Source organism: Syngnathus floridae, chromosome 7 (assembly GCF_059516105.1).
Source record: "Syngnathus floridae isolate MCC-2025c chromosome 7, RoL_Sflo_1.0, whole genome shotgun sequence".
Taxonomy (NCBI): domain Eukaryota; kingdom Metazoa; phylum Chordata; class Actinopteri; order Syngnathiformes; family Syngnathidae; genus Syngnathus; species Syngnathus floridae.
The window spans coordinates 9,000,404-9,015,149 of NC_142419.1; the positions used below are offsets into that span (position 1 = coordinate 9,000,404).

Below are 14,746 nucleotides of genomic sequence, written 5' to 3' on the forward strand. Positions count from 1 at the left end.
CAATGTCAGGCATTAACCCATGACTCAATACATAATATGTCAGAACTGGTTAGTTCGGGTCTTCAAAAATAACTGATGAAACACATTGTTTAAATAAATCTGCTTATCCTATCTATCACCTCTGCTGGAGCTGTAATCGAACCTGCACATCTGAACTGTGAGGCAACGTGCTAACCAGTGCCGCACCGTGTATGTACAATGTGTGTTTACACCATACTGGCAGTTGCACGCTTCCGTACATAAGGACTAGTGACACTTGTGAACATACCAAAGACCAAAACATTTTTATTTTATTAAAAACTACATTCATTCCGAACAAGGCCACATCATGGATATAACTTAGCTACATATTTACAAGTGTGTTACCTTGTGTGCTTTTCCCTGTTTCACTGCAGTCGTGCCTTCAAAACGACTTCTGTTGTAATGACTGCGCTAAGCAAGTCATCATAGATGTAGTGTACATTTTCAAATGAGAATTTAGTTAGAAAACTGACATGAAGTACGATAGTACCTTAAAACAGTATAACATCAATTTCTAGTAACATGAGTCTCAGATGTGCTTAACTCAAAAGTGACATATGAAACTATTATAAATTGCTGTAAAGGCAATATATACTCGTATGTGTGTGTAAGTGTGTGTGTGTGTGTGGGGGGGGGGGGATTGTTTGAGCATTTACATTTTGGCCTAATCTACAAGCATCTATTGACATGTTGTATTATTTATCCATCCATTTTCTATGTCACTTAATCATACTAGGGTGGTGAGTTAGCTGACTTTGGCCAAAGAGGCAGGATACACCCTGGACTGATTACCAGCCAATCACTGGGCACATAAAGACAAATGACTGTTCACACTCACATTTACATCTAAGGACAACTCAGAACAATACCGCATCTTCACATAATTTAGCATGTTTTGCAATGTTGGAGGAAGCTGGAGTGCTTGGAGAAAACCCATGAAAGCACAGGGAGACATACTAGAGCTGGATTTGAACTTCGTGATTGTGAGGTGGGTGTGTTCACCATTAAGATACTGTTCCTCCTAGATGATGATGATAATGATTTAGTCTGATCTACTAAATTCTCTTGAGAACTTTCCCACCAAAGACAGACTGCGTACACTTTCTTACCCGGACCATAATTTGTGAGTGAAGAAAATGCAAACACAAAAAATAATCGGTATTATTTCATTTGAGTGCTGGTTTACAAAAATTATAAATCTCCTGTCGTGAGTTTTTAATCAAACCACAAAGTACATTTTCAGGCTTTTAGCAAAGTCGTTGTCAAGATTTATGATACGTATGACTTAGAGAGGCAAAATTTGCCAATACTTGAAGACATTTTGTAGACTACTGTGCAAAGGTATCGGGTCACCCTTTACTTTTTTTGGTCCATCAATTCTTTATAGACCATACAGTATATAATTAGAACATCACCAAGCCAAGCACAGACCTTTACCTCTGAGCGTTTCTGTGCTTATCTGTTGATTAGGTAACATGTGACTCCCTGGTTCATTGAGGGGAACAGACAGCCTCTGTCCTCTGATGCAAACATTGAAAATAAATTCCTGTCTCAGCACCTTAATCTAACTCCTCGTTAAAGTTTTATGGCGTGTGCATGCAGTACCTATCCACAAACATTTGTGGAAATATTTGTTTTTGGCAGTCCTTCTAAAATGCTAAAATGATAAGTTGTGGCCTAATACCTTTGCACAGCATTTTAATTGTATTACAATATTAGTTTCACAGGCATGAAGCATGAGTCATTCGCAATAATTCCTTTGGACATCAGCTCCATAGCAACAAAGCAAGCCTTGTCAACATTCGTAATGTGGCATCATATCAATTAACGTCATTTAGGGGAAGATGGAGGCCATTAGTTTTGAAGTGGGTGCTTGTCGGAAACAACCATGACATGCCAGCCTTTAATTAGAGTACAGCGCAAAGCCGAGAAAAGCTGCAACCGACAGTCATGCTTTGGTTTTGAAACCAATTCACACGGTGGTCATGACTTTGAGGGATCCTGAGCGGAATCTGAGGATCTTCTTCTTGAGCGCGTGGGAAGCTTTAATTTTGACAAAGGCCTTTGGCTGGGCAGGCGGGTTGGCGGCGGCGGCGGCCTGCGCTGAGGGTGAGGACGAAGAGGATGTGACAGCGAGACGAGGTGGAAGCTGCTGGGGCCACACTAACCCCCCGCTTTCGTCCGAGTCGCTGGAGAGCGAGCTGGAGGCAGGTGAGTACACCTCGCTCATGCTGGATGAGGACTCGGCTGGGGCAGCTCCCACATAGGCGTCCTCCCCTTGGCAAAGTGGTGCTCGCTGCTGGAAGTCTGAGTGCCAACGTTGGGCATGCTGCTGCGGCGGATGATGAAGATGCTGCTGCTGCTGATGGTGACCACTGTGACTATGGCGAGCTTTTCGAGGTGGCCTCCTATGTCCTTGCTCTACGTGGTTTTCCCCTTCGTCTTGACTGAGCTCCAGGTTGGAACACCAACGTCGGTTTGCTTTGTCGCCGTTGTTCCCAACGTGAATCTTAGCAACTTGACCTTGAGCTTGATCCCCCCTACCTTGATGCCTCTCAGTGGTGCTGTATCTGCGTTCAGGCAGTACCCGCTGGCCAAGGAGGCTGTTCTCTGATTGGGATCGACCGGTTTTACCGCTTGACTTCTTAGACCTCTGTTTTTCATTGTGGCCCTTCCTTGAGTTTCTGGACTTGGCGTTGTGGTGGTCAGGAGAGGCCTGGCGGGCTTTGGACTGCGTTGGGTTGAAGTGTCTCGGGGAGCGCAAGGGGGCATGGCAGGCCTGCCCTGGGATGTATTGAGCACTTACTAGATTGTGCTTGTGATTGATTGGGGGCTGTGGACAATGCAGGGGGGTTGAGGGTTCACAACAAAGGTTAAGCGCCCCAGCACTGCAGTTGGGGTCCAAGGAGGGCAGAGGTGATGGTTGCCGCCCAGCCGGGGTGTGTGGCTTACACTGGGGGTAGGGCAGCATCAAATAACGCTCCTCATCCAAAGATGGGACCTCTCCTCCATAGGACTCACCCTCCGGAGGGTCACAACCCCGACTCAGGCTCTTTGGGTTAGACGAAAGGTCAACTTGAGGACCTGGATGTCCTTGCTCTGTGGAAAGAGAGGGGCTTTTCCTGTGAAGGGAGGCATGTGCGGGGGTGAAGTTGTATGGCGGATCCGGGCTTAGAGTCGTGCGAGGCTGACACGGCCGTGGCGAAAGGGTGTGACGCTGGACTAGATGAAGTATGTAACCCTCCACCCTCATGGCTTGCTGGTAGTGTTCATCTGTCACCTGATCCCCCGGAGGCTGCTGCCAAGATTGCTCGTCTCGGCTCGGCTCCAGCATCCACGAGTCCACTGGTGTCCCTTCCTCGGCGATGCCCTCCAGAGGTGGGTGGGGGGCAGAGAATGAGCGAGGCAGGCCACTTGGAGGAACAGTCATGTCTGATTCCCCATTCAACAAGAGTGGGTCTCCAAATAGAGAGAAAAATGCAAGGAGTATTAGTTAAGGCAGCAGTGTCATAATGTACAAGAAACCAGAATACAAGCAGACTTCTTCCCCCATCCATCCGTTTTCATCCTGGAGCTGGAGATTCCCACTGAATTCGGCCAAGAGACCAACTAGTACACCACGGACTGCACTGCACCATTAAAAACGGTCAGGGACAGTAGACTGCAAAATATTATTTTATTGTCATTGAATATTACTTTTTTCATAATTCTTTTTTATACTTAATTACCTTTTTTTTGGGTGAAGGATTATGCAAAAAATACTTGACCATTCTAGCACTTTGCAGGCCAAACTGTCGTGGGGAAAAATGTTGTGGTTACAAATAATTTTTTTTGTGTGTAGGATGATCAAAACAATTTAACCCATATTTTACCCACTTTCTCACCCATATTCTACCCACTTTCTATTGCGTAAGACGTGGCATCCACTAAGCAATGCATCTGAACTGGACTATTGCAAATAAATTACAACCAACAAATAACCTCACACACCTACAAGAAATCTGTTCTTGCTGCTACAAAAAATGCAACCTCTTAATAGAAAAACACCTTTTGAACTACCACCTACACTGTATATATATTTTTATTGAGCTAAAAACAACAGGACAAGTCAAGTACAAAGCAACCGCTGTAGCTACATATATGTCTCCGTTGGCGTGAAATATAAAGGGCGAAATGCACGAGAAGAAAGTATGTAGATGTTTTCATGATGACCAGGTTTCAAGATTGTCATAACTTTGCAACTACAACTGTCATTGTTGTGAAAGATAATGTGACAATCAGGATCTGACATGAACGTTTTTGCTTACCAACCACTGTGGAAAGTGGTGATAATAGTGGTTGTGTAAGGATACACAACCAACTTCTGCATTTGATAAAACAGCTTGAAGAATTTCCGTTATTCAGGGGTCATCAACCAAAATGTAAAAAAATCCAGAAAAAAAGTATCTGTAAATGCTGCCCAAAGTGAAATTGTCCTTATGGGGTGTTCGGAATCTAACATTATTTATTTTCTTATGTGGCTGTAACATGATGTGGAGAAAGTGAAGTGCTGTAAATATTTTACGGTACATTAACAGCCTCAATGAAGGCCAAATTGGGAGTTTGTTTGTTAATTTGTTACTGTATTAGGCTCGCTCATAAAAGAATAAAACTAAAACAAAACACTATGTACTTGCTTCACGGAGGTATCAGAGGCATCTTTTATACATAAAAAAGCTGTAGCAACCAATGCTTAAGGCACATGAAGGCAGAGCGGTCGTTATTTATTGACAGAAGCCTTATAATGATGTCCACGTGGAACAGGAAACGGTGAAAGAGGACCATGTGTGTTTATTTTCTTACCCACAGACTTGGGCCTTTCGTTGGTGTAAGGCCAGGAAGAGACCATTTCTGCTGGCTCTGCAGAACAAGTTCTCCCTTTAGGCGACTGACCTTCAGTTGACTCAAAACAACCTAGAAAAAAGTACAGCTTGTGTGAGAGAAGAGAAGGTTATTTCATAGCCATCAAACCTATGTTTCTTGTAGCAAACGTTGCAAGCTGGCCACTAAACAAATATGTATAAATAGCATTCAGTCAAAAATGCAACTACGTAAATCATACTTGAATTGGCAATTTGTGAGAAAAATGAGCTTACGAGAAGTTTGGTTGGTAATTAAATATTGGTATAAGTAGCTCATGAGGCTGCTGGAACCCGTTCCCTTAATTACAGGTACCTAAACTCGGCCAACTGTCACCTGTATCTCCTTGAGCGGCATCATGGTGGTCAGTGTCGATGTTCAGCTCTCCCACCTGCTGCTCCAGCGCTTGCATGAGACCCCATGGCGAACTCTGAAGAGCACTCTGAAACACAAACACACTCCTTGTTGTTAGCATGAAATCTCTATATGACTGAGGCATGAATCTGAGACAACAATACATAATGATCAAGTGGAGTCTAGAGATCCTAATCAATAAAGTACACCATGTTGGCTTTTCATTGACACCCATCGATTTGTATTCACACAAAAAGGCTTGAGTCGATGATGTAGTAAAGTATTTGTCATTTAATTTTCAAGGACAAGTCGGAACACAAACATGGGCTCACAAAAATTCTCTGGAATCTAGTACAGTTGTTATTTATATTTATTTTATATTATTCTGTTGTATTTTGTTATTTATTGTGTATTTCGATGTGATGTTCTCAGATTTTAGTTTGGTGTTAGGATTAGTTAATTGCTGCCGTATTTTTAATTACGAGTTGTATTTAGTTTGGTGTTGTATTTGGCACTTCATGTCCACTGTACTGTAGCGTGTCATTGATGTATCTCTGGACGTTGTTATGCAAGCCCATGCCCAGAACTTTTTCCATGCCCCGCTGCCTTGAAAAACGTGTCGTGCTTTTTTTTAATATTTAATATTCAAATTTCTTGTTGTTGTTATTGTAAAGTTCTGCTGTTTTTTTCAGTGGGGCCTTTTTGGCTCCACTGCAAGCGTGAATTAATAAAGTCAAATCAAATCAAAGCAAACTGACAGTACACAAGAAGTAGTCAGGTGGAACATGAATTATTCAAATACACTTGAAAGTGCATGCAATGGCGTGGGCCTAATACGGGATGTTGCAGTCGTGTTTAGAACATGTGATGCAACAACTGAAACCGGTTGTCACGCAAGCTTGTGTCAGACATAGTACATGTAAGCCTATACTGATTTAGTTGGAATTTGTACAAAAAGATATACGCTGTCGTAATTAAAAAAATATATATACATATATATCAAGTTACTTGCAAAGGTTAATACAAATTGAAATAATGAGTCGCCATGCGGTTCATTTGAGACTTCCTCATGTCACCCCCAAAAATGTGAGCTTTTCCACTGAACTTCATTAAATTAAGATGTCATGCTGTTTGAAATACATATTGGTCTAGCTCACACACTTCTTTATAAATCAACTGCAATCAAAAAATGTATATGCAAACAACAAACTATAGGAGTTTGTTGACAGCGTGGATATTTTTTGGCTAATGTCAGCATTTATTGAACAAATGATAGCCCCACACCTAATAGGCTATATTTGCATTTTTTAAAAACGTATTAAACATATAGAGTGGACATATTACGTGTAACAATATTCTACTACACACAAAAGGTGATGAAAAGTACACAGTACAAATGTAAATAATTTGCAACTCCATTTAAGAAAGAGAACAGACACACATCTGCTTTTAATTCCTTTAACAGCTTTTCGTACAATAAACTTACAAACACCTCTTAAGTCCTGAGACTACTGAATTAGAAAGCTTTTTGAATGACGCAAGGGAAATGGTGGTTTTGCTCAGTCTAAACTACAACCACAATGGAGATTGTTAAATTAACCTAAGCAGTATCTTTGTGCTAAGTGCTAACCTCTAACAACACGTTATAGCTTTCTCTTGCTCAGCCAGCAACAATGGCCTTCCTCAGACTGCTGCATGCATGTGAGCTGTAAGTGAATTAAAGGTCATGTAGCACAATGTCAGCATCATCTCAAATTGACACCATATTTCCGCTCCTCCTCTGTTGTTCAAATGTGTGCTTTGCTCACAACAAGAAAACCTGAAAATGCATGTGGACGTTGACTCCTTTTGTCTAACGCGCACTCATAATGCAAATGCCGCTTAGGGTCAGTTGACCCACGCTAACCTATGCTTCCCCAATAACCTTGTCACCCCCCACAATTGCTGTCATTCCAATTGTCTCAACAAGGGTGCTTATTGTCTTGGTCCAAACAAAGCTGTAAGCAACCCTCCATCAATATGTTCTTGTGTGCTAGAGACCTGAAACGTGGAGCATTGTTTTTTGCAATTAAAACCATTGGAAATCAATGAATCAATCATGCAATTTCACACAATTGATTGCCTTCTTTCAGACAGTTGCTGTTAGTATATAAAGCAGTCTGACACTTTACAGCATTTGATGGGGTCCTACAGCAAGGTACTTCATTGCAAGAAGCTTTTAGCAGGCTGCTGTGAGATTATTGTCTATTATTGATGCCCTCACACCGCTTTCACCACACTGTGCACAATCTATCATTACCCTTTTACAGCATCCCCAGTCCTGGGATGGTGGGGGATGGGGACAGACAGACGACAACCCACCTCACCTAACCATAAAGCAGCTACACAGAGACTACAGGGACCAATTCATGTCAACATCGCCGCTAATTTCTATTTGTCTCCACGTCTCCACATTCAGAATGTAGATGAAGATGAGAGGTGCAGATACTGGAGATACAAACACACTATGTACAATGGAAAAAAGAGATCACTGGTTGTGCTAAAAGGGAGTGAGCTCATAAACCAGTCAGTGGTTCATCACCAGGACATAAACATCTATGGAATGGACCAATGAGACAGCCTCACTCCTGGATCCTCTATAATTAAATCAGACAAGGCTGTCTGACACACAACACACACACACAACACACACACACACACACACACACACACACACACGCACGCACACACACACACACACACACACACACACACACACACACACACATGCACACACACACACACACGCACTAAGCATTAAAAATCATAGACGCTTAGTACCTTAAATTCACCTTTCAAATCATACACGTCACATCACATCTGGGGCTGGTCAGAATGGGTTAATATTGTTGGGTTGACACTGTTGACCTCCAACATAGAAGAAAAATGCATTATGGAAGATTGGGACTTGAGTTTGACCATTGAAGGTCCTCCCTGTGAAAAGAGCTATATAAAGGTATATAAAGAGCTATATGAATAAAATTGACTTAATTCGCTAAGGAAAAACGTCATTGATTTAAAACAGTGCATAATACTGCATGCTGCTATCTTTCATAAGGAAGGAAAACGTAGGTTCCAAAATTTGCAGACAAATAGAGGCGCCGGGCTGAAATCACATGCTCTAACTACAAAGGAGTTGGACACAAGCGAGCTGCACTTCAGGCACATTATATGGTCAAGATGTGGCTAATTTGATGATGTTGATGAGGCATGATGTGCTGCCTGCTGGTTGCAAATGAAAACACAACATGTATTTTGTGTCTCCTAGCAACATCGCCGCACATTCTTGACAACCTAACAGTCATTTGCTAGTGTAATAGAACGTGACCCTAAATGTGCTCCTTTCCGAGGGCGTGCAGTTCAAAGTCATCTTTTCAAAGACACATCCACATATTGAATCACCAGTCTTTTTTCATTCAATTGATCAGGATTTCCTCTGTAGCGCATGCACTAACACATACTCTGTTTTAACAAAATTTCAGTGAATGGTGCTCATTAGGATGCTATGACTGGGTGCTAAGGCAGGGAGGAGGGATGTCATGGGGGGCTGTGAAAGGAGCGTGACGTGCCATGATGTCGTCGTGTGAGTGGCGGCTTTGACAGCTCAGCATATGTGTGCTAATATGAGTGTAATGTGATGACTCAGCGTTTGTGCACTTTCCATTTAAAAACAAAAAAGACACTAAATTAACTATGTGTCCATGTCTTATCAGGGAACAAAAGCTAAACCCTTGCTCAGCAAGCTGTTCCCGATATATAACACCAAGCATTCAAATGCACTCGCTGCTACACCTGCACAACAATACAATACAATAGAGACGAGTCATCCGATAATATCATCGGATTTCATTCTTAAATGTGACAACAGCGTGGGACAATCCCTCTGAATTATTATAGAAATCAATTCCTTGATTACTTTAAATTAAATTAAAATAGTTTAATAGCATTACTGTCACTCGACGGGTGTGCAAGACGGTTTCTAATTGCCAATGTCACATACACGGCCAACTACATCATCCACATGCGGAGACCTTAATTTACTTGCCAATGTCATGCACAGACACGAGCGAATCAATTTCTGTTCCTGCATTGTCAAGCATAGCATACTCAGGCGTACTGTGCTCCGACCTCCCTGATTTTGATGCAAATGAGGGATGCTGCCAGGAAAAGACTACTTCCATCCCACAACGGTGCACAAAGGGGCAAACGCCTTGTTATGCTTGACTCTACCTGTGCAAAGTGCAACAAAACAACAAACAGAAAGAAAACTCCAATCTTATTGCAAACCTCCACAATCCATAAATTAGGGCCACCTTTAGGCTTCACAGAACCATACCATTTTAGTAGTTGCATACAAATTACCAGGTTACATATGGTGAATGTGTTCACAGAATAGTTAAGAATCACTATTATTTTATAATATAATGAAAAAAATATACTGTAAGCAGCGCCAAGAGAAAGGCTTTGTGAATAAATTAATAAAATTTCCATGAAACAAGTATTAAAATTAAGTTGTAAATGTAGGTCAGGGCTTTGTAGTTGAGGGTGCCAGACAAAGCCTGAAGGCACACTAACTGGTTTCACAAAATAGTCAAAATATCTCTTAGTATGATGCAGTACACTTATACATTACATTAGGGGAGATATTGCTAAAATAAACCAAAAAACGACCAAAGTCCATAGAAAGTGAGCCTTGTAATGACTCAATTCTTACTGAAGTTGTGCTATGACCAAATAAGGTGGTGTGCGAGTGCCTTGAATGATGAAATAAACTGTTGCTATACGGGCTGCCAACTCACTGCCATTGCTTCTAGCCATGTACTACGTCTGCTTAACAATAGCAGTGAGTGGACAGGAGGTCAGCTCTTCATGCGTCACCAGCTGCTGTCTCCCATCTGAACACTGTCAACACCTCACACTGTAGGAGAAGTCGGCCTCAGAGGGGGGGGGCACCTCAATGTACACACATACAGTACAGTACAGCCACAGTCCCGACACAGCTACACCCTGTAAACTACACGGGGAGTTGTCTCCGACACACATGGCGAGCTGAATTCAGTACAACTGGTGCCATCTATTCTGTAGGGACATTCCTCATGCAATTACTCACATGCTTGGGTTGGCAGAAGAGTTAATAGACATTGATCCACATATGTTGGATAGAAAATGAAAACAGGAAACTAAGCCCCCTTTCCCCCCTCCCTATCCTTCATCCCCAAGCCAACCCCTCCTTTGCAGACCATGAAACAACTGCTTCTCCTCCGTTTGTGATGAGGACAATGTTGGCTTGCTCCGGCAAGGTGGGGTGAACAGCGGTGGGGTTGGGCGCCGTCATTCTGTCTCCTGAGTGGAAACACGGCTTTGTTCACGTTTGTTATGTATGCATCCTAATATCCAATTGGAGGGGGAAAATAGTGGAACCTCAAGTTTTATGATGGTGTTCAATCACTGGGAATTTGGCCACCATTTTCTGGTTGTCACAAAAATGTTCCCAACGTTACTGGAAATTTAATGTATTATAATGTGGGAAAGCAGAACGCACATCCACGGAGCATAAAAACCCAAGGTCAAGATCACCCAACGTACTCCAAGAAACATCTGAAAATTAACTGGTTTTGATTTTTAGTTGGCTTTTATGGGGCCTCTTTGGCAATATTTCTTCCAAACGAAATATCCTCGACAATGACTGCTATATGAAGAAGAACGAAGGAAGAAATGTGGAAAGAAGGAAGCAGATTCAAATTCAAAACAGTTGGCAATAAAATGAAAGAAGAATGATGTACGATTGTCGATAAGCACTGCATGTCTTCAGGAATGCTTCAGATATCTAGCCATCCATTTTCTGAACACACTTATTCAGACTCACATTCACACTGTCAATGATTGGGAACTGAACCCTTACTGTCTGCACGAAAGTCAGCCACCTTGACCTCATTTCACATTTCGTCTATTTTGAAATTGCATCATTTCATGTATTATCCACAGATTTTCTAAAGCGGAATATAGATTGACACTTTCAGTTAGAGCCCTTTAAGAATGTTCATTATTATACCTAGGTACATAAGGTCAAAATATTAGAAACACCTCACCATAGCTTTATTCGTATTTTACAGGGAAACTGTGTACAGGGAAGGTGTTGTGTCTTTGGTTTCTGTTCCCACTCAGGAAAAGTAAATGTGAATGTTGCCTTTCTCTTTCCCTGTGCTTGATTAGTGTCCAATCTAGGGTTTAGTCTGCCTTTCCCCAGATGTCAGCTGGGAGACTCCAGCTCCCTGCAACCCTGAACAGGATAAGCGGTATATAGAAAATGGATAAAAGGGCATTTAATTCAGCTCTTGTTTTGGAACTGACTGCTTTGCTGAGGTATACCAAAAGCGAGCAGCCGTGTTCAGGGCCACCATCCTGTCATGTAGCAACATTAGTATTCTGGTCCACATGCATCTATTGTTAGGGCTGTGGGGAGGAGGAGGGGGACGAGGTGTAGAGAGAAGGCGGTCGATTTAATTTCTCATTCCACCTCATTTATTTAATAAATACCTCCTTTTGTTACAGGGTTGTAACAGTCGGCTGGGAATTACAGTACCGCTATGAACCACAATAAAAATGACCAAAATGCTTCTATAATCAGCATATGTACACTGGACACATGATGCTCAGCGATGCATAAAAGTTGGAGTCTGAGATGCTCCATGCAAAAAAAAAAAAAAAAAAAAAAACTCTTCCCAGCAGTGAAACACATCACTTTTAAATCTACTTAGAGCACCTCATCAATTATGACATAAAGACGTCGACCACAAGCAAACAACTGAAAATCAGTCATGTCTTTATGATGTGGAGAAAGCTGCAATAAGAGCGCGCTTGTAAAGCAGTAAAAGGCACAAAAGTGTATGATGGGGAACAATGGGCCATTAAATAGTCGGCCTGGGCTCCAAACGGCGGCTGCTCCACCCCCTGATCTGCTCGCCCACAGGCATAAACCTCCAGACCCAGCGAACAGAGAGCCTATTAATCAAGTTGAGTAACTTTTTTTTTTCCCCCAACGAAGAAATATCTCATTCTGCACCATAGGCAAAAGCTCAAAGTAAAAGCGGTCAAGCGGATTACGCAGAGCAAACAGTCTGGAGCAAAAAAGGGGAGGGGGTGGTGTTGGGACTTCCTAGAATCCAAACACAGTATGAAATAAATAAATAATAATAACTAAAAGTTCTTACCAGCTGGCGCCTCAGTGTCAGGTTATCTTGGCCCCAGCAGCTGAACCAGGACACGTCCCCTGAAGTGGGGGGCTCCTGCGGGGGCCGCGGGTCGCCGAGCGCAAGCGCTCCGAGCACTAGCCCCTCCTGACGTTGCTTGCGGAGCTCCAGCTCGCACAAGCCGGCCAGACTTGCCTCCAGGCGCTCCTTGGTCCGGCTGCGCTCCGCCGTCACCGGGAAGGAGAAGGCGCGGTGCATAGTCCGAATTGCTTCTGGAGAACAGTAAGAATAAATAAGCATACAAAAAGAGTTTTTACGCGGATAGTGGAGCTTTCTCCATTCTCCAAGAGTGTGTTGGGAGCAGCATGCTTCCCAACATCTATGCGCGATACATTTTCTATTTTTGCAGCTGTCAAACGCCGCCACGGAGCCCCGCCCTCGCTCCGCCACAGTCCACGCACGGTCCCATCTGGGTCGGGATTGGAGCTCGGGAGGCGGATGGGGGTGTCTGTGAGACATGGACATCCCATCCCCCTTGATTCATTCCAGACTCAGCGACCTCACCCATCTCCTCGTCCCCCCCTGATGAGGAGGGAGAGTGGAATACTTGAGGGGGAGGGCTCCTCTTTAAAACTGTTAAAAAGAAGAATGATGAGGGAATCAGTAGAGATAAGACTGCAGGAAAAAAATTAAAACGATTCTCATGGTTCCAGAAGATCCAAAGGCAAGTCAACACCTGGATTCAACTAAGCAAATAGTTCACATCCTCCCATTGGATATGCACTGACTGCACGCATTAATAGCTTTCATCTGGCTGTGAGATGCTTCAAAAATATGTTGCACAACTACAGGGGGGAGAAAACATTTTTTAGAGCAACAGTCTCATAGATAACAATGGAACCTAATCCGGAATAAAGCAATTGTAAAATGTTTATTAACATTTCAGGCAATTTTTATAATGAAATATTTGGCAAACCTGGTAGACTATTAGCACAAAGTGAAAATAAGTGATCTCACCCTTAACAACAATGCTGATGTCAAACAATCAAACAACAAAGTTTTCAGCATTTTGAACCTTACTTAAACTTGAATGTATTGGTTTAGATTTTGTGTGTTTATTTTTCAAAAGGAACAAATATTATGTATATATGGTTTTCAACATTGCCTTCAGAAGTCACCCAATTAGCAGTCTTGTGTGCTGAAGATATAAATGTGCCTGTTCTGCGAAGGCTCGGCAACCGGAAAGGTCAGGGAAAACGTTGCATGGTTTGATGGTGGTCAGAGAAGCCATCAAGAGGTCCAAGGTCATTCTGAAAGAGCTGTAGAAATCCACATCTCAGTTGGAAGAATCTGTCCCTAGGACAACTACTGTATAAGTCGCGCACTCAATTTTTATGGAAAATTGGCAAGAAGAAAGTGAATGCAAGTCACATGAACTCCAGTTTTCCATGTAGTGGACACTGTAAACGTGAAAAAATGCTTCTGATCAGAAGACAACTTTTTTAAAATCTGAATTTTCTACCTACAGCATTTTTGAGCTTTGACTACTGCCGTGTTGATCAACAAATGTCGACTGATATAAAACAAACCTCTCAATGTGTGTTGGCCTTTGTTAAACAAGATCCCTTTCATATTAACTCTAAAATAACTCAATAGATTGGCTGTAAACAGCTGCATTCCCTTAAGAAAATAACTAGAAGCTAAACGCATTGGAGAACAAAGGCTTCATTTTGGAATATAGAGCAATGTGGTATGTGGTCTGAGGATGGGCACAGAAAGCAATGATGTCTGTCCAAGCCTGTGTTTTATGATCACTTGTGCTATGCGAGCCCTAAAAGGGAGGTGAGCCGACTATGTGAATCCACTGAATGAACAGTGTTTTCTTTCAATGAATGTTCTGTGGAAGCGTAGTTGAAGGAACATGAGACATCATTTTCACACATGCATTGGCTACCACTCAGTCTAGACCTTAACTCCATTGGGAATTTTTGGAATGTGCTGGACAAGACTTTACACAGCACTCTGACATGGACACACCCACCATAAATGAAACAAGAAAAATCAAGATCAAAGCAAATGTAAAATTGCATGTATGTTTATTAAAACATTTCCCAAAAAATTTTCTGACGAGACAGCGTGCATGGGATAAATTAATAATTATATCACCCTGTTTAGATTTGACATTAATCAAGACATTTGTCACACTTTCAATGATCTGGACTCCATTCGAGCAATAGAACAGG

The 14,746-nt window shown here is 42.3% G+C and overlaps 1 protein-coding gene and 1 long non-coding RNA gene across 2 annotated transcripts; one reads left to right on the top strand and one right to left on the bottom strand.

Moving 5' to 3' along the window:
- Positions 1–265: 265 nt before the first annotated feature.
- Positions 266–13,223, bottom strand: dact3b (dishevelled-binding antagonist of beta-catenin 3b). The gene is made up of 4 exons (XM_088379975.1): positions 12,525–13,223; positions 5,257–5,362; positions 4,864–4,974; positions 266–3,480 (listed from the first exon to the last, which is right to left on the bottom strand). Exons 1-4 carry the CDS (start codon positions 13,026–13,028, stop codon positions 1,994–1,996), a joined length of 2,208 nt encoding a protein of 735 aa, XP_088236101.1. The 5' UTR covers positions 13,029–13,223; the 3' UTR covers positions 266–1,993.
- On the top strand, positions 12,208–13,435 carry LOC148395075 (uncharacterized). The gene is made up of 2 exons (XR_015859296.1): positions 12,208–12,785; positions 12,913–13,435. It is a non-coding gene; the product is annotated as an uncharacterized LOC148395075 (long non-coding RNA).
- The last annotated feature ends 1,311 nt before the right edge of the window (positions 13,436–14,746 follow it).